Raw genomic sequence first — 22738 nt, forward strand, 5'->3', positions numbered from 1 at the left:
TGGTCCGTTTGGTTTCTAGGGAATACATCACAGGTCAAGTCTTGCATGACCAACTCCTCCCTTCTGATGGCCCTCTGAGTCTCAGGCATGGCTGCTCCCACTAGAATGTTCCAGAACTTCCATTGTTCCAAACACACCTGAGTGTTCCATGTTTGGAGAGTGAAGATCACGTGCGTCACACACTCCGTCCTGAGTGCGGTGACTACCTAGGGAGGATGACAATGCAGATAGCACTGATGGTATAAGTCCAGAGCTTTAGTCCCAGTCTCATCACAGTTCAACTGACAGACAGAAGGAGGTGAGAAGATGAGGCTGGTTCAGATCTCCTCCATACTGCTGTGCTGCCTCTGTCTGTCTGAGGGGAAGATTTCAGGTAACACCTTCGGCTCTTAGTTTATCTTGGGTTTTTGAATATTCCAAAGTTATTTAAACCTCTTACTTATGATGATGCTTTTTCCATGATGATGATGATGGTGGTAGTATTTATTTCTATTTGAAATTCTACCAATATTTGTATTTTGTATGTACACTATATATGCAAAACTATCAAAACCGTCATAGGATGCCACCTTTCCAACAAGTCCGCTCATCAAATTTCTGCCCTGCTAGAGCTTCCCCGGTCAACTGTAAGTGCTGTTATTGTGATGTGGAAGAAACAACGGCTCAGCTGCGAAGTGGTAGGCCACACAAGCTCACAGAATGGGACCGCCGAGTGCTGAAGCGCGTAAAAATCGTCTGTCCTCGGTTGCAACACTCACTACCGAGTTCCAAACTGCCTGTGGAAGCAACATCAGCACAATAACTGTTCGTTGGGAGTTGAATGAAATTTGTTTTCATGGCCGAGCAGCCGCACACAAGCCTAAGATCGCAATGCCAAGCCACGGCTGGAGTGGTGTAAAGCTCGCTGCCATTGGACTCTGGAGCAGTGGAAACGCGTTCTCTGGAGTGATGAATCATGCTGCTTCACCATCTGGCAGTCCAACAGACTAATCTGGGTTTGGTGGATGCCAGGAGAACGCTTCCTGCCCCAATGCATAGAGCCAACTGTAAAGTTTTTGATGGTGGAGGAATAATGGTCTGGGGCTGTTTTTCATGGTTCAGGCTAGGCCCCTTAGTTCCAGTGAAGGGAAATCTTAACGCTACAGCATACAATGACATTCTAGACGATTCTGTGCTTCCAACTTTGTGGCAACAGTTTGGGGAAGGCCCTTTCCTGTTTCAGCATGACAATGCCTCCGTGCACAAGGCGAGGTCCATACAGAAATGGTTTGTCGAGATCGGTGTGGAAGAACTTGACTGGCCTGCACAGAGCCCTGACCTCAACCCCATCGAACACCTTTGGGATGAATTGGAACGCCGACCGTGAGCCAGGCCTAATCGCCCAACATCAGTGCCCGACCTCACTAATGCTTTTGTAGCTAAATGGAAGCAAGTCCCCGCAGCAATGTTCCAACATCTAGTGGAAAGCCTTCCCAGAAGAGTGGAGGCTGTTATAACAGCAAAGGGGGGACCAACTCCATATTAATGCCCATGAGTTTGGAATGAGATGTTCGACGAGCAGGATGTTCACATACTTTTGGTCATGTAATGTATTCATTCTAGCCTACTGTTTTTATGTTTTCTGTCTGTTTCCTATGTGTGTGAGCCACATGCCTGTAAGCTGAAGAAAAATGTCCATTCCCAACAAGTTTTGAACTTTAAATTGAGTTTGCTGCTGTTTTCAGAATACCAGCTGGAGTCTGAGACCCTGAGTCAGTGTGAGTCGCTACGTGGTGTTAGTTCTGCCCTGCAACAAAACCATGTCCCCCAGTGCTCAGAGGACGGGAGGTTCAGGTACCTGACATCGCTGTATATGACACATGGTAGTTTGAAGTGGAAAGCTAGCCAGGACAGTAAACAAACAATTTTCCTGTATTCGTCCCAAATGACACCCTATTCCCAATCCCTATATAGTGCACTACTTGCCTAAGGCTCCGGTCAAAAGTAGTGCACTATGCAGGGAATATGGTGCCATTTGGGATGCGACCATTGTTCCCTACTGTCTTCTAATTGTTGTTGTGTACTCCAGACACGTCCAGTGCAGTAGTGGTGGTGGTGAGTGCTGGTGTGTGAACGCTGAGGGAGCTGAGATCTCTGGAACCAGACAGAACGGATCAGCTGTGTACTGTGAGCAGAACGCCTCTCTTCCTATAAATATCTCTCTCAACATGAAACCACATTGGTGCTAGACGGGATTAATTCCCCTCTGGGAACCCTAGCCAGGCTCAATGTGGAACACTAGAAGACCTTCTGAGATGTAAATGCAGTCTATCACCATCATTGTCCTCCTCTTCCTCCTCCTCCTCCTCTTCCCACAGGTCTGACGTCCTGCCAGCTCCACAGACAGCAGGCCCTGCTGAGTGGCGATGCCTCCCTGGTGCCCCAGTGCCAGGCCTCTGGGGACTACCAGGCTGTGCAGTGTGACAGCGCCCAGGGACAGTGCTGGTGTGTAGACCTGGAGGGCATGGAGATCTACGGGACCCGGCAGAACGGAAAGCCCTCTCAATGTGAGTTAGTTATGAGCATGATGATTTGTGTTGTACAGTGGGGAAAAAAAGTATTTAGTCAGCCAGTGAGAGGCCTGTAATTTTCATCATAGGTACACGTCAACTATGACAGACAAATTGAGAAAGAATCTTGCTTGTTTGTAGGATTTTTAATGAATTTATTTGCAAATTATGGTGGAAAATAAGTATTTGGTCACCTACAAACAAGCAAGATTTCTGGCTCTCACAGACCTGTAACTTCTTCTTTAAGAGGCTCCTCTGTCCTCCACTCGTTACCTGTATTAATGGCACCTGTTTGAACTTGTTATCAGTATAAAAGACACCTGTCCACAACCTCAAACAGTCACACTCCAAACTCCACTATGGCCAAGACCAAAGAGCTGTCAAAGGACACCAGAAACAAAATTGTAGACCTGCACCAGGCTGGGAAGACTGAATCTGCAATAGGTAAGCAGCTTGGTTTGAAGAAATCAACTGTGGGAGCAATTATTAGGAAATGGAAGACATACAAGACCACTGATAATCTCCCTCGATCTGGGGCTCACGCAAGATCTCACCCGTGGGGTCAAAATGATCACAAGAACGGTGAGCAAAAATCCCAGAACCACACGGGGGGACCTAGTGAATGACCTGCAGAGAGCTGGGACCAAAGTAACAAAGCCTACCATCAGTAACACACTACGCCGCCAGGGACTCAAATCCTGCAGTGCCAGACGTGTCCCCCTGCTTAAGCCAGTACATGTCCAGGCCCGTCTGACGTTTGCTAGAGTGCATTTGGATGATCCAGAAGAGGATTGGGAGAATGTCATATGGTCAGATGAAACCAAAATATAACTTTTTGGTAAAAACTCAACTCGTCGTGTTTGGAGGACAAAGAATGCTGAGTTGCATCCAAAGAACACCATACCTACTGTGAAGCATGGGGGTGGAAACATCATGCTTTGGGGCTGTTTTTCTGCAAAGGGACCAGGACGACTGATCCGTGTAAAGGAAAGAATGAATGGGGTCATGTATCGTGAGATTTTGAGTGAAAACCTTCCATCAGCAAGGGCATTGAAGATGAAACGTGGCTGGGTCTTTCAGCATGACAATGATCCCAAACACACCGCCCGGGCAACGAAGGAGTGGCTTCGTAAGAAGCATTTCAAGGTCCTGGAGTGGCCTAGCCAGTCTCCAGATCTCAACCCCATATAAAATCTTTGGAAGGAGTTGAAAGTCCGTGTTGCCCAGCGACAGCCCCAAAACATCACTGCTCTAGAGGAGATCTGCATGGAGGAATGGGCCAAAATACCAGCAACAGTGTGTGAAAACCTTGTGAAGACTTACAGAAAACGTTTGACCTGTGTCATTGCCAACAAAGGGTATATAACAAAGTATTGAGAAACTTTAGTTATTGACCAAATAATTATTTTCCACCATAATTTGCAAATAAATTCATTAAAAATCCTACAATGTGATTTTCTGGAGAAAAAAAATCTCATTTTGTCTGTCATAGTTGACGTGTACCTATGATGAAAATTACAGGCCTCTCTCATCTTTTTAAGTGGGAGAACTTGCACAATTGGTGGCTGACTAAATACTTTTTTTCCCCACTGTATATTGATATGTCATTTAGCAGACGCTTTTATCAGAAGCGACTTACAGTAGTGGGTGCATACATTTTCATATGGGTGGCCCCAGCGGGAATCGAACCCACAATCCTGACGTTGCAAGTGCCATGCTCTATCAACTACACACAGCACAGTAATATATAAATGACTAGAACTGATCAGAACAACCTTTGACCTCAGGCCCAGGCACCTGTGAGGTGAGGTCGAGGCGTCTCCTCCACGGCATCGGGGAGCGCTCCCCCCCTCAGTGCTCGGCCGACGGCTCCTTCCTGTCCGTGCAGTGCAAGTTTGTCAACACCACTGACAGGATGGTCTTGGACCTGCTGCACACTTTCAACAGGTGAGTGTCTGGGAGGGAAATATATGCACTCTAAGTTTGCGCCCCAAATGGCACCCTATTCCATATGTATAGTGCACTACTTTTGACCAGGGTCCATAGGGATCTTGTCAAAAGTAGTGCACTATATCAGGGGAATAGGGTGCCATTTGAGACGCTGACATTAACTGTAAGACCGTTGGAATCTCATCCTTCAGTTTATGTTGAAGGTGTGAGACCTAGCCCTCAATCACTCACTCACACAAACACACTGCTGGGGTTTACTTTGACCTGGCTGCCTATTGGCATCCTGTGTGTGAGTGAGACAGGTTTTGAACAAAGCAATTTCTAGTATCTGCCTCTAGATGGCAGTTGAGCGTAATGCTTAGGCCTGTGGACAGGATTTAGACCGATGACGAGCTGGCAGGAGAACTGGGAGACCAAATTCACTTTATTTTCCCTCCTCGCTCTACATTTCTAACCTGGTGTTATCCTATTCTTGTGTATGGTAACTGGAATGTGTTATGAAAAATGGAGATGCTTGGTCTCTTGGGAACTTATTGTAAAATGCAGAATTCACACATTCATTAGAAATGTTTCACAGTGTCTAAAGTAAACAATGTAGTCATTCCAGATGTTTCAGATAATAATAATAATAATCCACCAATATGTAAACTTTTCATCTGGAATGTGGGTTTGGACAAATAGTTTTCACTCCTTCTGTTTAGTTAGCGCAGCTGCAACAATTCCAACACTTACTACAGAGGCCTACACAAAAATGTATACTTTCAGACCTTGAATTATAATTTTATAATAATAATTTTGTCTTGTGTCTATTTCTGGCTAGCAGATGTTTTGACATCCATCTCTAGGCAACAAATGGCACCATATTCCCTGCTTAGTGCGTGCATGCCCGTGTCTGTCTGTGCGTGTATGGGCAGGGTTCCAAGTTGACCCGGCTTGTGCAGTGAACTCTTTGCATGATCGGCCCCCAGCCTGGCCAAGACTGTCTCTGTTATCACTCCTGTCTCCAGCCGAGTACAGCCAAGGGGTCAAGAGTTAAGTTGTTCCCGGTCCTCTAAAACCACTCAAAACTGGTCTTAACTGCCAGCCAGCCAGCAGGCATTTATCAAATGACTCCAAGATCAAAACCTTTTTATATTGACAAATACACTGAAGGGATGATGGCGATGACTTAGTACATGAACAATGTAGATTTCTGGGGCTTACTTTTACAATCAAGGCAGGCACTCTTGGAGAGAGTATTGCATGTGGATCAATGTTGAAAGTTAAAGTAACACTGTCCGTCTTTGTGGAAGAGCTAACAACTGTTTGCAACTTGAATCAGTTTGTCATCTACATTTACTGTGTATTATAGTATTATAATTAGTATTATAATTAGTATTATAGTGTTATAGTATTATAATTAGTATTATAGTGTACAGTCATGTATTTTACTGTTCTAGTAGCCTATTTTAGACAGTGAAGTGACAAGATGTGTGATATCTTCCACAGGTTCCCTAAAGTATTCCAGACGTTCAGCAGCTTCAGACAGATGTTCCCTGAGGTGTCCAGTTACTGTTTCTGTGCTGACAGCAGAGGCAGGGAGCTCCCCAGCACAGGTGAGAGATACTACATCAACAGGTGACATATACACTGTGACGTCACGAGAGGCTACACAGCTTTCAGCGGGATTGCTCAAGTAGTGCAAGGAGACCAGGTTCAACCAAAACAAGGATTTTATTAAAGGTCTTGGGAAACTAACGAAAGTATAACACAATTCTGTTCTCTGGTGGCTCTTAAGGGTTAACAGTTCAGGGATGTCTCTTCCACATCCAAAATCATAACTCTCCCTCGCTCAAATAACTTTTCCCCAGTCTTACTGTATTCCACGTTGCAGCTAGTGGCCAACCCAGCAAAAAGTCCTTCCAAATGTCTCTCACGTATTTCCACAGGTGCATATATCCAAAGGTGAGTATTTCCCAAAGGTAAGTGTCTCCAAATCCTTATATTCCTCATGGAAGTGGACGTGCAGCACTCTTGTCCTCCAGAGAGCCCAGGTTGGAGACTGTGTCTCTTCCCTTCCCAAAACCTTCAGCTCATCAGCTCCTCATTTGTTTCAGCTGCGTGGGAAGATTGGCCATAGAGGGGTGGAGTTCCCAACCATACCAGCAGATGGAGCCATAGCTGTCTGGGTTTGCAGCCACCTCAGGGGGATGTAACGTCCCTCCAGGACACAGCCTCTCGTGACATCACACATCCCCCTCCTCGGGACCGACGTCCTCGTCGGGGTAAAGGCAGCGAAGAAGGCATCACGCCGGGAGAGGGCGTCCGCATTGCCGTGGTGCTTGCCAGACTGCTCTCTCTTCAACTCCTCCAACTCTAGGACCAGGGACTCAGCCTCCTGTTGTCTCTCCTTGAGTTTCTTACTGAACGCATCAGCCTTGGTTTTAGCAGAGTTTAGCTTCTGTTGAGCAGCTTTCAGTTCCTTCTCTCTCTCTGCCTCTGCATTCTTCATCTTGTTCTCCAACACCTTGTACTTCTCCTCTGCCTTCTTCTGGACCTCCTTACTACTGCGCAGGGTCTCCTCACACTCCTCGATGGTCCTGCGCAGCCTCTCCAGCTCCTCCTGTTGCTTAGGGAAGGAGCTCTGTTGGAGTTTAGCCTGGAGGATATCTAACTCTTCTGTCTTCATGTCTAACTGTTGCTTTAACAAACGATACCTCTCAGCGGTCCCCTTCAGACCAGACAGTTCTTTGTCCAGATTCTGTAGCTCCGTCTCTGTGTCGGTCTGGGCACCTGCCATCCCTATCAGAGCCCGGGCGGGAGTGAGTAACTCGGAGGATTGCACCGGAGCCTTCCCAGGATGAGTCTTGCCTCTCCGTTTCCGAGGTACTCGGGTTATCCTCTCCTGAGACTCTCTCCAGAGTGGGTAAAAGGCTGGGCAGTCTCGTCCAATTAGGACAGGGACGGGGAGGGAATCAACCACCCCCGCCGTCGTGTGTATGGTTCCCCGTGTGCTGGTCATTGTAAGTTCAGTAATGGGGTATTCTCTGGTGTCCCCATGGACACAGGAAACTGGGAGGACTTTCCCCGGGGTCAGACACGTTGGGCCCACCAAATCCTTACGCACCAGGGTGGCCCGGCTACCAGAATCCAGTAAGGCCTCCACATCATGGTGATTCACAGTTACCGGGCAGGTGGGGGGTCGATCTGGGCCGCCATCTACGACTCCCAAGAGCGAGGCAAAACGGTGTGTGGGTGCTGAGCTGGAGGACTCCGCAGTGGGCATAGGTTCATCGGCTGGTTTCCCACACTGCCAGGAGATATGTCCCACCTCCCCACACCGGTAACACTGTCGAGTTTCCCCCTCCTGGTGTACTCTTCTTGGACCCGCCTGGTTTCTGGCTCCCCCTGGAGCCGGGATAAGTCCTGACGTGGCTGGGTTCGAGACCTTGGGGTCCTTTGGACGGGTTCTTCCCATTTGTGGTGGGGCCGCACTCCTGGGGTCTTTTCGGGAAGCATTCAGCATCTCCGCGGTGGCCTGGTACTTTTCCACAGCTTCCACGGTCAGATCAGCCGTGGTCAAGGCCTGTTGACTGATGAACCGTTTTGCCTCATAAGGCAGGGCGCGTAGGTAACGATCCACCACAACGGCCTCCACCACCGCCGCTGCTGGATTCCTCTGCGGATCCAGCCATTTCCTTGCGATTCGGACAAGTTCATGCATCTGCGCCCGAGGAGGTTGGTCTGGTTGGAAGGTCCAGCTGTGAAAGCGCTGGGCCATACCAAACTTTGTGAGTCCATATCTGCTGAGGATCTCAGACTTCAGGGCATCATAGTCAGTAACCTGGTCAGGGCCCAGGTCCGGACAGCATTCAGCGATTCCCCGGTTAGAAAGGGGGCTAACAGACCAACCCACTGTTGCTTGGGCCAGGCTTCCCTAGTGGCCGTGGCCTCAAATGCATGCAGGTATGCCTCAATGTCATCGGTAGCTCCCATCTTAGATATAAAGTCACTTGCCTTTATTGGGCGGGTATTTTGGACCACCCTCTGTCTCTGCAACTGCAATTCCTCTGCCTTCAGAAGGTTGGCTTTCTTTTGCTCCTCCAAGAGAGCCACGTTTGCTTGCATCTGGGCTTGCTGGCCAGCAACAAGGGCTTTCAATATGTCCTCCATTTCAGTCGGCGGGGAGCCTACGGCCAACTTGGAAAACTGGGTGATCAAACCTTCGGTATCCTCCTCTGACATGCACTATTAACGCTTGAGCGTGCCCGCATCCTCCACCATCTGTGACGTCACGAGAGGCTACACAGCTTTCAGCGGGATTGCTCAAGTAGTGCAAGGAGACCAGGTTCAACCAAAACAAGGATTTTATTAAAGGTCTTGGGAAACTAACGAAAGTATAACACAATTCTGTTCTCTGGTGGCTCTTAAGGGTTAACAGTTCAGGGATGTCTCTTCCACATCCAAAATCATAACTCTCCCTCGCTCAAATAACTTTTCCCCAGTCTTACTGTATTCCACGTTGCAGCTAGTGGCCAACCCAGCAAAAAGTCCTTCCAAATGTCTCTCACGTATTTCCACAGGTGCATATATCCAAAGGTGAGTATTTCCCAAAGGTAAGTGTCTCCAAATCCTTATATTCCTCATGGAAGTGGACGTGCAGCACTCTTGTCCTCCAGAGAGCCCAGGTTGGAGACTGTGTCTCTTCCCTTCCCAAAACCTTCAGCTCATCAGCTCCTCATTTGTTTCAGCTGCGTGGGAAGATTGGCCATAGAGGGGTGGAGTTCCCAACCATACCAGCAGATGGAGCCATAGCTGTCTGGGTTTGCAGCCACCTCAGGGGGATGTAACGTCCCTCCAGGACACAGCCTCTCGTGACATCACAACACACACACACACACTACATTACTTACAATAACTCTTAACTGGATTTTCATCAGGAATCAGAAATATATATTTTTAAATAACAGTGCTATTAAACAGTGTGTGGAAGTAAAATCATTGTTTCCCCGTGTTCAGGTGTGGAGCTGCTGCTAGATGAGGTGTATGACACAGCCTTCTCAGGTCTGGAGCCAGGCCGCTCCTTCTCCCAGACCAACATGTACCGCATCCTACAGAGGAGATTCCTGGCCATCCAGCTGGCTGTGAGTGGCAGGTTCAGATGTAAGTTAGTTTCCACCATCAATCTGACATTATTTCCGTCAGTGGTGATTGGTGGCACTTTAATTTGTAGGACGGGCTCATAGCAATGGCTGGAACAGAATTTAATTCCTGCTATTATTATCAGCAGTCCTCCTCTAACCAGTCCTCCTCTGGTTTCCATTGTATTTAATTGTCCCTCTCTCCCTCTGTCTGTCATGGAGGCCCCAGCCCTTGTGAGAGCGAGTCATCCGCTGATGCCCAAGCTGGCAATGTGTATGTGCCATCCTGTGATGCCAATGGTGGTTACGTGCCAACCCAGTGCCAGGCGAGTGGGCAGTGCTGGTGTGTGGACCCCACAGGGAAGGAGATCTTTGGGACACGACAACATGGAGGATCCCCTGACTGTGGTAACTAAGTAACCATTTTGTTGGATTCAAATAATGCTTTGACCATAAAGGGGTTCCAAACCAACAATACAATACCATTGACTGTGCAGATAGAGTGCACACCTCAAGAATGTCCTGCTGAATAAAAGTCTTATCTGCCTCGTTTTGTAGTTTCATTTCAGTCAATTTGATCTGCCTTTGGTTATCATGCTGTACACAGAAGACATTAAATAACAACAGTCAATATGTCCATAAAATTGTAGGCCTACATAAAATGTATAGGAACATGGCGTTTTTCCTCTACTGAACCCAGGTGCTGGAGTGAAGGACTGTCCCGCTGAGCGTCGCCAGGCCCTCTCCAGGCTCCTCTCCAGCCCCACAGGTCAGGTGACCTCAGCCCAGGACTCACAGACACACCCAGGCCCCCTGTCTCCCTGCAGCCCCCAACTCCAACAGCTCCTGCTGGGGTCTCTTACAGAGTCCCTTTCCGAGCGATCCGATGTAGGAGACATCCTGGCTGAGATGATCCAGGGGATGTTCCCTAGCGGGGCCATGGCCCTCAAGGCCCTAGCTCTGTCCTCCAACCCCAAGAGACTCCAGGAGAACCTGTTCGGAGGAAAGTTCTTAGAAAACGCTGGGATGTTCAACTTCACTGGGGCCGTCGGGGCCAGCGGCACGTTGAGTTTCAGTCAAGCCAGTCTGAAAAACAACCAAGATCTAGTTAAGCTCGTCAGCACCACCCTAGAAAACAAAGTCTTCCTCTCCGCCCTACGCCAAACCGTCCTCTTATCCAAAGCCGAGGACAGCACCCAGCTAGGTTAGTTTTTAAATGAATGCTTTTAAGTGCTGTCCTCTGGGGATCCAATGCACATCTTACTGTATTAGTTGTTTTCTACCCAAATCAATTAAAATAAATGAAATTCAATAGGTGAGCTCTTCAGGGTCCTGTTTGAGAGCGCCCAGTCCAGCAGCGGTGGTTGTGAGAGGGACCCCTCTGCCCTGTACGTGCCCAGCTGTGATGACAACGGACAGTATCAGGAGATCCAGTGCCAAGGCTCAGAGTGTTGGTGTGTTGACCCCCAGGGTCAGGAGGTCACGGGGTCACGCTCCAAAGGTCAAAGGCCAAGGTGTCCGTCACGATGCGAGAGGGAGCGAGCGGCTGCCCAGAAGGTAATTACTTTATGACACTCCCCCAGCACGTCTGTAAATAACTACCGTACTGACTCTTCTCTCTGTGTTGTATTTTAAATAACTACCGTACTGACTCTTCTCTCTGTGTTGTATTTTAAATAACTACCGTACTGGCTCTTCTCTCTGTGTTGTATTTTAAATAACTACCGTACTGGCTCTTCTCTCTGTGTTGTATTGTAAATAACTACCGTACTGACTCTTCTCTCTGTGTTGTATTGTAAATAACTACCGTACTGACTCTTCTCTCTGTGCTGTATTGTACTTACTGTGTGTTTTTGTATTGTATCTTTATTGAATACTTTACATTTTTGTTACGCTGTTTGTGCAGAGAGCTTGAGAGTAAGCGTTTCATTGTACTGTACTGTGTAAACCTACGATATGCAAATAAACTTTGATTCGATTTGAAGGTGAAGTCAGGCCAGGCTGCGGGGGTACAGGTGTTCATGCCGAAGTGTGCGGAGGACGGGAGCTACGTGGCGTTGCAGTGTCTGGGAAAGAGTTGCTTCTGTCTGGACCTCCTGGGAGAGCGACACGCCACTATCCCTGTAGGACAGACTGTTCAGTGTGAGTTGGCAGATCCACCGCTCATCAGACACAGAGTTAGCGTAGTCCTGGACTAAAAAGCATTTCCATGGAGATTGAAATTGCTTCTTAGTTCAAGACCAGGTTTAATCTGTGTCCGGTAAACTGGCCCATAGTGTACGGTCCATCTAGCTGTATTACCTTGTCCTGGTCCAAACTACTACATTATTAAGGTGTAAGGGTGCCCTGGTCCAAACTACTACATTATTAAGGTGTAAGGGTGCCCTGGTCCAAACTGCTACATTATTAAGGTGTAAGGGTGCCCTGGTCCAAACTGCTACATTATTAAGGTGTTAGGGTGCCCTGGTCCAAACTGCTACATTATTAAGGTGTTAGGGTGCCCCGGTCCAAACTACTACATTATTAAGGTGTTAGGATGTCCTGGTCCAAACTGCTACATTATTAAGGTGTTAGGGTGCCCTGGTCCAAACTGCTACATTATTAAGGTGTTAGGGTGCCCTGGTCCAAACTGCTACATTATTAAGGTGTTAGGGTGCCCTGGTCCAAACTGCTACATTATTAAGGTGTTAGGGTGCCCTGGTCCAAACTGCTACATTATTAAGGTGTTAAGGTGCCCTGGTCCAAACTGCTACATTATTAAGGTGTAAGGGTGCCCTGGTCCAAACTGCTACATTATTAAGGTGTTAGGGTGCCCTGGTCCAAACTGCTACATTATTAAGGTGTTAGGATGTCCTGGTCCAAACTGCTACATTATTAAGGTGTTAGGGTGCCCTGGTCCAAACTGCTACATTATTAAGGTGTTAGGGAGCCCTGGTCCAAACTGCTACATTATTAAGGTGTTAGGGTGCCCTGGTCCAAACTGCTACATTATTAAGGTGTTAGGGTACCCTGGTCCAAACTGCTACATTATTAAGGTGTTAGGGTGCCCTGGTCCAAACTGCTACATTATTAAGGTGTTAGGGTGCCCTGGTCCAAACTGCTACATTATTAAGGTGTTAGGGTGCCCTGGTCCAAACTGCTACATTATTAAGGTGTTAGGGTGCCTTGGTCCAAACTGCTACATTATTAAGGTGTTAAGGTGCCCTGGTCCAAACTGCTACATTATTAAGGTGTTAGGGTGCCCTGGTCTAAACTACTGCATTGTTAAGGGGGTAGGGTGCCATTTGAGACGTAATAATTGTTTTAGCTATTCCTCTGTCTCCAGGTCCTTCCCCTCTCTCTCCCCTTCCCTCCCCAGGGCCAGCTCCAGGCTCCTGTTCCCTGGCGGTGGCTGAGGTGGACCAGTTCCAGGAGGAGGCTAAGCGTCTGGTCCTCCTCTCCAACAGCTCCCACGTCCCTCTGGGCTACAGGTAACCCTGAAGAAGACACAGTGTGCTGAGACCTGGGTGTTTACCCATCACATTATTGAACCATGTATAGAGTGTGACTATCTTTATTTATTATTATAATAATACTACATTTGTATTTAAAGCGCCTTACATTTAAAATAAATAAATAAATAAGGACACTGTTTTCTACTGGATGTTCTCCTCTGGGGTACAGCTACCTGCTGGCTGAAGGCCTTCGTCTGACCTCTGACGAGCTACTGCACGCCCTCTCCTCCTCCGACCAGACCATGCTGCTCTCTGATAGGCTGCTGAGCCACTCCCACTCTGCTCTACGACTGGCTGCCCACTCCAGTATGTTTGGTGTGATGTCATATCCTCTGGATATGATGTCATATCCTTCTCTGCGTGATGTGTTCCATTACTTGTTTCTTTCCATGCCAAGAGTTAACTACGAAAGAGTGTTAGATGGCTACTGTTGTAATATTTAGTGTCATCTCAACGTCATAGTTTCTCTATGTGATTACTTTGTTTTGTTGTATTTTCTCCCCAGCCCTGCAGTTCTATTGGCAGAGCCAGCAGGCAGCATCTGTGAAGGAGAGACAGTCTCTACTGCTGGGCTACCAGCCCTACAGGCCCCAGTGTGATGCCCACAGACAGTGGCTGCCCACCCAGTGCCACCCCAGCACAGGTCAGAGTCACACCTCCAACTTCCAACCCAGCTCTGCATTGTAACTGTAGTAGTGGTGGTAGTGTAATACAGGCCTCAGTACAGGTCATTATACCTTCTCCAGACCCTTCTAGAAGGAGACATCTCTTAATCAGCAGCGTCTCATTGTTTCTTCACTCATAATATGTTGGTTGGAAACAGATAAGACAAATGAAGTAGCTACAGTAGTGTTGTATTGACTGTGTTGGTAATGTAGCTTCTGTAGTGTTGTATTGACTGTGTTGGTAATGTAGCTTCTGTAGTGTTGTATTGACTGTGTTGGTAATGTAGCTTCTGTAGTGTTGTATTGACTGTGTTGGTAATGTAGCTACAGTAGTGTTGTATTGACTGAGTTGGTAATGTAGCTACAGTACTGTTGTATTGACTGAGTTGGAACTGTAGCTACAGTACTGTTGTATTGACTGTGTTGGTAATGTAGCTACAGTAGTGTTATATTGACTGAGTTGGTAATGTAGCTTCTGTAGTGTTGTATTGACTGAGTTGGTAATGTAGCTACAGTACTGTTGTATTGACTGAGTTGGAACTGTAGCTACAGTACTGTTGTATTGACTGTGTTGGTAATGTAGCTACAGTAGTGTTATATTGACTGAGTTGGTAATGTAGCTTCTGTAGTGTTGTACTGTAAGTCGCTCTGGATAAGAGCGTCTGCTAAATGACTAAAATGTAAATGTAAAATGTATTGACTGTGTTGGTAATGTAGCTACAGTAGTATTATATTGACTGAGATGGTAATGTAGCTTCTGTAGTGTTGTATTGACTGTGTTGGTAATGTAGCTACAGTAGTATTATATTGACTGTGTTGGAACTGTAGCTACAGTAGTATTATATTGAATGTGTTGGAACTGTAGCTTCTGTAGTGTTGTATTGACTGAGTTGGTAATGTAGCTACAGTAGTATTATATTGACTGAGTTGGTAATGTAGCTTCTGTAGTGTTGTATTGACTGAGTTGGTAATGTAGCTACAGTAGTATTATATTGACTGAGTTGGTAATGTAGCTACAGTAGTATTATATTGACTGAGTTGGTAATGTAGCTTCTGTAGTGTTGTATTGACTGTGTTGGTAATGTAGCTACAGTAGGATTATATTGACTGTGTTGGAACTGTAGCTACAGTACTGTTGTATTGACTGTGTTGGAACTGTAGCTACAGTACTGTTGTATTGACTGTGTTGGAACTGTAGCTACAGTAGTGTTGTATTGACTGTGTTGGAACTGTAGCTACAGTAGTGTTGTATTGACTGTGTTGGAACTGTAGCTAAGTAGTGTTGTATTGACTGAGTTGGTAATGTAGCTACAGTAGTGTTGTATTGACTGTGTTGGTAATGTAGCTACAGTACTGTTGTATTGACTGAGTTGGTAATGTAGCTACAGTAGTGTTGTATTGACTGTGTTCGTGGTCCTCTGTAGCTCAGCTGGTAGAGCACGGCGCTTGTAACGCCAGGGTAGTGGGTTCGATCCCCGGGACCACCCATACACAAAAAATGTATGCACACATGACTGTAAGTCGCTTTGGATAAAAGCGTCTGCTAAATGGCATATTATTATTATTATTATTGGAACTGTCTGCAGGTCATTGCTGGTGTGTGGATGGGGAAGGAGGATATATCCCAGGATCCCTGACCAGTCGCTCCCTGCAGAGACCACAGTGTAAGACAGGACATTTTATAGTTTCTCACTGACTTTCATTTTTCTGTATGTAAGGATAGCCCTCCTCCAATCTGCTTTTGTCAGTGTTGAATGATTTTAGTTGTTTTCTGGGAATCTCCTCTCCTCTTCCAGGCCAGACCCGGTGTCAGAGAGCTCAGGCTCAGGCTCTGCTCTCTGATTGGACACAGTCCTCCTACGACCCGACTTGTGAAGTGGTGAGAATCCTCTCCAGAATGTTGAGCATAAATATAATGAAATGATTTAGTTTTGTTTTATTCTACCATAATTCTGCTCTGTCATTATCCTCCTTGCTGTAACTTCTGTCTGTGTCTTTCAGAGGGATTGGTATAAAGCAGATTTCCTGTTTCTATTGGACAATAAAGTATTCTTCTATTCTTCTGTATCTACAGTATGTGTCCTTAGTAACAGTGGTTGTGGTGCTGTCTGTGTGTTTCCAGAGTGGCCAGTTCTCTGTGCTCCAGAAGGGGTCTTCAGGTGGAGGTGGAGCCCAGTGTGTCAGTCCTGTGTCTGGGGAAACCATCCAGCCTGCTACCCTGAGCCCAACTGGATACCTCACATGTACTGACATGTTTAATACACTCCACTTATAACAACCAACGCATATAAGAATCAATCACTTAGTGGTCCGTCAATTTTGGGACAGACATATTCATATACTTTACTTTTTAAGAAATATCATTTCATTTTATAACACATTGTATATCAAGTCCATCTGAAGGACTCAACTATTTCACATCTTGTTTGCTGTCTGCAATTTGCTAAATAAAAACGTTGAACATGTGAAAATAGAACGGTATTATTTTAAAACCCATCTCCCCCTCTGTCCCCCATGTGGCTCTCTAGGTCCTAGCTGGTGCCAGTTGTTGAAAGACAGCGGTCAGTCTGTGGTGGGTTATGAGCCGGCGTGCCAGGTGGATGGAAGGCTGTTCTCCCCGCTGCAGTGTGACCAGACAGACTGCTGGTGTGTGTCTCAGACAGACGGACAGGAGCTGCCTCAAACCAGGACCCCACGCAGCATGGGGAAGACCCCAGCCTGTGACAGTAAGTTTGGGGTAAATGTACTGGATGTTTAAAGATGGCTATAAGCGGGTTTTGTAAACACATACACTGTACATAAGCACACACACACACAGGAAAGAGTTTAGTTGGCCCATAACAATATCCCATCTGTTACCAAAAGCTTATTCTAGCTGTACAAATAGAAAGACAAACACTTCATATAAAAAGTCACTATTTATTTACGCATCTCAGTAAAACTTTGTCTTCCGTCTATTTACCTGTATTCGCTCTGTCTCCAGGTCCCCAGTGTCCCTCTCCGTTCTCGGACATCATCGTTACCCACGGTGACGTGGTCTGTCGCTCTGACGTGATTGGTGGCCAGCAGAACTGTGACCTCATCTGTCACCTGGGTTACGAAAGCACCCTTCCTGTTAACATGCAGTTACTGTGTGACGTGGCGACCAGAGCCTGGGTGACAGAGGCCCCACTTCCTCAAGCCTGCCAGAGTAACTATCCACACACCACTTCAAACAAACCCCCCATATTCTGTCCGGCTGGCTCTCCCTCTCTCTGGCTCTGTAGAGTACAGATGTTTTATTATCCCTAAAATGCTATTTGTGTATATCTGTCTCTCTCTCTCTCCCTCTCTCTCTATCTGTCTCTCTCTATCTTACGTTCTCTCTCCCTCTCTCTTGTTCTCTCTCTCTCCGAGTGTATCTCTGGCTCTCTCTCAATTTCTGAATATTCAAACCGTATTGGGACTTCTGGTTTGCCTAGGAAATTCTCCCAAGCTTCCTGTTAAAAGCATATTAGAAGTAACTTGTGCCAAGCTTCACATGATCTAATTTAGCAGATGTGCATTTATCACAGTGTGTAGTCTAGCACAGAATGGCCAGACCTCCTGTCTGAAAAACAGGGTAATATGACGAATGCTCACTGGAGTTGACATGCAGACATAACAGTCATAGACTATCTAGTAGTGAAAATGTCCATCAAGGCTTTACATTTACATTTACGTCATTTAGCAGACGCTCTTATCCAGAGCGACTTACAAATAGGTGCATTCACCTTATAGCCAGTGGGATAACCACTTTACAATGTTATTTTTTTTTAATGGGGGTTGGAGTAAAGGGGGGGTAGAAGGATTCCTTTATCCTATCCCAGGTATTCCTTAAAGAGGTGGGGTTTCAAATGTCTCCGGAAGGTGGTGAGTGACTCCGCTGTCCTGGCGTCGTGAGGGAGCTTGTTCCACCATTGGGGTGCCAGAGCAGCGAACAGTTTTGACTGGGCTGAGCGGGAACTATGCTTCCGCAGAGGTAGGGAGCCAGCAGGCCAGAGAGGTGGATGAACGCAGTGCCCTCGTTTGGGTGTAGGGACTGATCAGAGCCTGAAGGTACGGAGGTGCCGTCCCCTCACAGCTCCGTGAGGCAAGCACCATGGTCTTGTAGCAGATGCGAGCTTCAACTGGAAGCCAGTGGAGTGTGCAGAGGAGCGGGGTGACGTGAGAGAACTTGGGAAGGTTGAACACCAGACGGGCTGCGGCATTCTGGATGAGTTGTAGGGGTTTAATGGCACAGGCAGGGAGCCCAGCCAACAGCGAGTTGCAGTAATCCAGACGGGAGATGACAAGTGCCTGGATTAGGACCTGTGCCGCTTCCTGTGTAAGGCAGGGTCGTACTCTCCAAATGTTGTAGAGCATGAACCTACAGGATCGGGTCACCGCCTTGATGTTAGCGGAGAACGACAGGGTGTTGTCCAGGGTCACGCCAAGGCTCTTCGCACTCTGGGAGGAGGACACAACGGAGTTGTCAACCGTGATGGCGAGATCATGGAACGGGCAGTCCTTCCCCGGGAGGAAGAGCAGCTCCGTCTTGCCGAGGTTCAGCTTGAGGTGGTGATCCGTCATCCATACTGATATGTCTGCCAGACATGCAGAGATGCGATTCGCCACCTGGTTATCAGAAGGGGGAAAGGAGAAGATTAGTTGTGTGTCGTCAGCGTAGCAATGATAGGAGAGGCCATGTGAGGATATGACAGAGCCAAGTGACTTGGTGTATAGCGAGAATAGGAGAGGGCCTAGAACTGAGCCCTGGGGGACACCAGTGGTGAGAGCACGTGGTGCGGAGACAGCTTCTCGCCACGCCACTTGGTAGGAGCGACCGGTCAGGTAGGATGCAATCCAAGAGTGAGCCGCGCCGGAGATGCCCAGCTCGGAGAGGGTGGAGAGGAGGATCTGATGGTTCACAGTATCAAAGGCAGCAGACAGGTCTAGAAGGACAAGAGCAGAGGAGAGAGAGTTAGCTTTAGCAGTGCGGAGAGCCTCTGTGACCCAGAGAAGAGCAGTCTCAGTTGAATGACCAGTCTTGAAACCTGACTGGTTTGGATCAAGAAGGTCATTCTGAGAGAGATAGCAAGAGAGTTGGCTAAAGGCAGCACGCTCAATAGTTTTGGAGAGAAAAGAAAGAAGGGATACTGGTCTGTAGTTGTTGACATCGGAGGGATCGAGTGTTGGTTTTTGAGAAGGGGTGCAACTCTCGCTCTCTTGAAGACGGAAGGGACATAGCCAGCGGTCAAGGATGAGTTGATCAGCGAGATGAGGTAAGGGAGAAGGTCACCGGAGATGGTCTGGAGAAGAGAGGAGGGGATAGGGTCAAGCGGGCAGGTTGTTGGGCGGCCTGCCGTCACAAGTCGCAAGATTTTATCTGGAGAGAGAGGGGAGAAAGAAGTCAAAGCATAGGGTAGGGCAGTGTGAGCAGGACCAGTAGTGTCATTTGACTTAACAAACGAGGATCGGATGTCGTCAACCTTCTTTTCAAAATGGTTGACGAAGTCATCCACAGAGAGGGAGGAGGGGGGGTGGGGATTCAGCAGGGAGGAGAATGTGGCAAAGAGCTTCCTAGGGTTAGAGGCGGATGCTTGGAATTTAGAGTGGTAGAAAGTGGCCTTAGCAGCAGAAACAGATGAAGAAAATGTAGAGAGGAGGGAGTGAAAAGATGCCAGGTCTGCAGGGAGTCTAGTTTTCTTCCATTTCCGCTCAGCTGCCCGGAGCTCTGTTCTGTGAGCTCGCAATGAGTCATCAAGCCACGGAGCTGGAGGGGAGGACCGAGCCGGCCGGGAGGATAGGGGACATAGAGAGTCAAAGGATGCAGAAAGGGAGGAGAGGAGGGTTGAGGAGGCAGAATCAGGAGATTGGAGGGAGAAGGATTGAGCAGAGGGAAGAGATGATAGGATGGAAGAGGAGAGAGTAGCGGGAGAGAGAGAGCGAAGGTTGCGACGGCGCATTACCATCTGTGTAGGGGCAGAGTGAGTAGTGTTGGAGGAGAGGGAGAGAGAAAAGGATACAAAGTAGTGGTCGGAGACTTGGAGGGGAGTTGCAGTGAGATTAGTAGAAGAACAGCATCTAGTAAAGATGAGGTCAAGCGTATTGCCTGCCTTGTGAGTAGGGGGGACGGTGAGAGGGGTGAGGTCAAAAGATGAGAGGAGTGGAAAGAAGGAGGCAGAGAGAAATGAGTCAAATGTAGACGTAGGGAGGTTGAAATCCCCCAGAACTGTGAGGGGTGAGCCATCCTCAGGAAAGGAACTTATCAAGGCGTCAAGCTCATTGATGAACTCTCCAAGGGAACCTGGAGGGCGATAGATGACAAGGATATTAAGCTTAAATGGGCTAGTGACTGTGACAGCATGGAATTCAAATGAGGAGATAGACAGATGGGTCAGGGGAAAAATTGGGAATGTCCACTTGGGAGAGATGAGGATTCCTGTGCCACCACCCCGCTGACCAGATGCTCTCGGGGTATGCGAGAACACATGGTCAGACGAGGAGAGAGCAGCAGGAGTAGCAGTGTTTTCAGTGGTAATCCATGTTTCCGTCAGCGCCAAGAAGTCGAGGGACTGGAGGGTAGCATAGGCTGGGATGAAGTCTGCCTTGTTGGCAGCAGAACGGCAGTTCCAGAGGCTGCCTGAGACCTGGAACTCCACGTGGGTCGTGCGTGCAGGGACCACCAGGTTAGAGAGGCAGCAGCCACGCGGTGTGAGGCGTTTGTGTAGCCTGTGCGGAGAGGAGAGAACAGGGATAGGCAGAGGCATAGTTGACAGGCTGCAGCAGATGGCTACAATAATGCAGAGGAGATCGGAATAAAATGAACTAAACATCTGGGAAAGGAGAGAGCGGGGCCTCCCTCACCACAACTCCCAAATATAACTCTCCCAACTTCCACCTCAAACTATAATTGTTGTAAACTACAGCAGTTCAATGTTTTCTAGGAATAGACTAACCTAGTTTATTCAGCTAGCTAACTAGGTGCAGTATTATTCCACGTCCGGGCACCTCGTCATAAGACGCCACAGCCAACTAGCATGCCGGTCTCCAGCAGCAGGGTTTAGCGCCAATACTCAGCCACAACAACCACCAGTGTATCAACACACAAGCAGATCTTTCGTGTCCGTGTCTAACGTTGTGGGTTAGTCCCGACAGCTTGAGCGAGTCCGTCGTCAACTTATTCAGCCAGTTAGTTAGCTAGAATAGTTAGCAAACTAGCTAGCCATTGCTTTCAGACAAAGAAGAACCCCTCCTTTCACGGCACGAACACACAGAGAGAGCCAAACTAACGTTAACTAGTCACCCATGTCCCGAATTCCTTGAGCGACTCGGGCTATCAATATGTAAAAAACAAAACACAAGTGTAGGTTATGACTTACCCCTAGCAGCTACTGTTAGCTAGCCAAGTGCAAAGCTAGCCACTGAATTGACTCAGCCAGTTCGCGTCTGTTCGCTCGGTCATTCCAGCTATTGTTTACAAGTAGCTATCCAGGTTGCAACAAGCTTGCTAATTTTCAAGCACAGTAGCCACTTGCTACCTAACGTTAACGGTTCAGACAATGAGGTTAGAAAACAGCTGAATGGTAGGCAGTTATTGTATGTAATTATTGTAGGCAGCCAGCTGGCGTAATTACAGGCACTCTCAGGCGTGAAACAACTATACCGTTGCTAATAGCTACTCGCCAGCTAGTCCAGGTGGTGAGTTAGCTAGCTAGCTAGCTTCGTGCTACACCCGGCACCGCCGAATACAATACTAACCTACAATAATTACATACAACAACTACCTACAACAACCCACGATACCTACCTACAATACCTAACTACAATCTAAATACATAGTTTAAGCCTTACTCGACAAAGCCCAAGCTATGTATAAAGCCAAACTTACCCGACGCCAAGCTTAGCTTACCCGACGACCTCCTCCCAGCTCAGCTAGACCTTCGACTCAGGGTTATATTTATCGTGACTTGGCTGATTTGAGTGTATGTTAAAGGGAAGTTGTTTTGGGTGCGCTCCCTCAGTGTTCGGTTGTTGCTCATGTCTGACTGTTTACGTCTCTCTTGGACTAATGATGCTTCACACTGTAATCAGTGCTGTGTACAGTTTGATGGAATCACTACGTGTGTGGGGCAGGGCTTTAGTGTCTAGACTTCATGATGTCATGTCTCTGCCTGTCTCTATGTGTCTGTGTTCCAGGACTTCAGGTGCTGCAGACCGTCCAGACCTCTGTGGTGCTCCAGCTCGCCCTGACTCCGGGTCAGGAACCCTGCAGATCCTCCCTTCACTCCAGCCTGCAGATCTCTCTGCTCCACGACATGAGGGCCAAGGGCCTCTGCAGCCTGCAGGTTGGTGTGTTTGTGTGTCTGTGAGTGTGTGTATGAGTGTGTGTCCCAATGTCTGCCATCTACTGTTGCAATAACAGATAGTGAAAACCATGTGCAACTTGCTTTGAATGGAAAGGTGCCTGCAGGTCATATTCCAGTACCACAGAACCTGAACTAATGCAAAACATATGCTGTTAGAAAAAAACAAGTACGTTAACTATAGATTTATTCATAAGCACTATAAACCCTCTAGCAGATATACATGCATGATTGATTGATTTAATAATATGCACTGTATTGATTTGCATATGACAGTTTTATACTACAGCTAGTTGTCTATAGTTGGCTAAGTAAGCCTTGTCCGAGCCAGAACTGTAGCGCAAGGCAGCTTGGTGCACAAGTACACCCACTGGACAGGACGCTAGTTGGCTAGCTAAAGATGGAGGATCTTAATTTGAGCCAGTTTGCTACAGCAGGAAAATAGTCCTGCAGCAACAGGAAATATGAATTATTATGTGTATTATAATTAATGAGCATTTTTGTAGGTTTTGATATATTTTTCATAAGGGAAAATTAAGTCTGAAAGTGGAAATTTCAAACTTCAGAAGCCTTTTTAAACCTCAAATACTCTAC

At 47.4% G+C, this 22738-nt stretch overlaps 1 protein-coding gene across 1 annotated transcript in view; it reads left to right on the plus strand.

The window, feature by feature from the left end:
• The first annotated feature begins 221 nt into the window (after nucleotides 1-221).
• LOC121585342 (thyroglobulin-like) overlaps nucleotides 222-22738 on the plus strand; it is a 92759-nt gene continuing 70242 nt past the window's right edge. The window contains 21 exon segments of the mRNA XM_041901723.2: nucleotides 222-239; nucleotides 289-373; nucleotides 1725-1833; nucleotides 2069-2166; nucleotides 2358-2546; nucleotides 4337-4496; nucleotides 5988-6094; nucleotides 9498-9641; nucleotides 9842-10027; nucleotides 10320-10823; nucleotides 10935-11176; nucleotides 11605-11761; nucleotides 12945-13089; nucleotides 13283-13419; nucleotides 13619-13756; nucleotides 15365-15442; nucleotides 15575-15657; nucleotides 15901-16000; nucleotides 16253-16504; nucleotides 16762-16968; nucleotides 21978-22126. Of these exon segments, the coding sequence (XP_041757657.2) occupies nucleotides 222-239; nucleotides 289-373; nucleotides 1725-1833; nucleotides 2069-2166; nucleotides 2358-2546; nucleotides 4337-4496; nucleotides 5988-6094; nucleotides 9498-9641; nucleotides 9842-10027; nucleotides 10320-10823; nucleotides 10935-11176; nucleotides 11605-11761; nucleotides 12945-13089; nucleotides 13283-13419; nucleotides 13619-13756; nucleotides 15365-15442; nucleotides 15575-15657; nucleotides 15901-16000; nucleotides 16253-16504; nucleotides 16762-16968; nucleotides 21978-22126 (3288 nt within the window).

The sequence above is a fragment of the Coregonus clupeaformis genome, chromosome 17 (assembly GCF_020615455.1).
Source record: "Coregonus clupeaformis isolate EN_2021a chromosome 17, ASM2061545v1, whole genome shotgun sequence".
Classification (NCBI taxonomy): domain Eukaryota; kingdom Metazoa; phylum Chordata; class Actinopteri; order Salmoniformes; family Salmonidae; genus Coregonus; species Coregonus clupeaformis.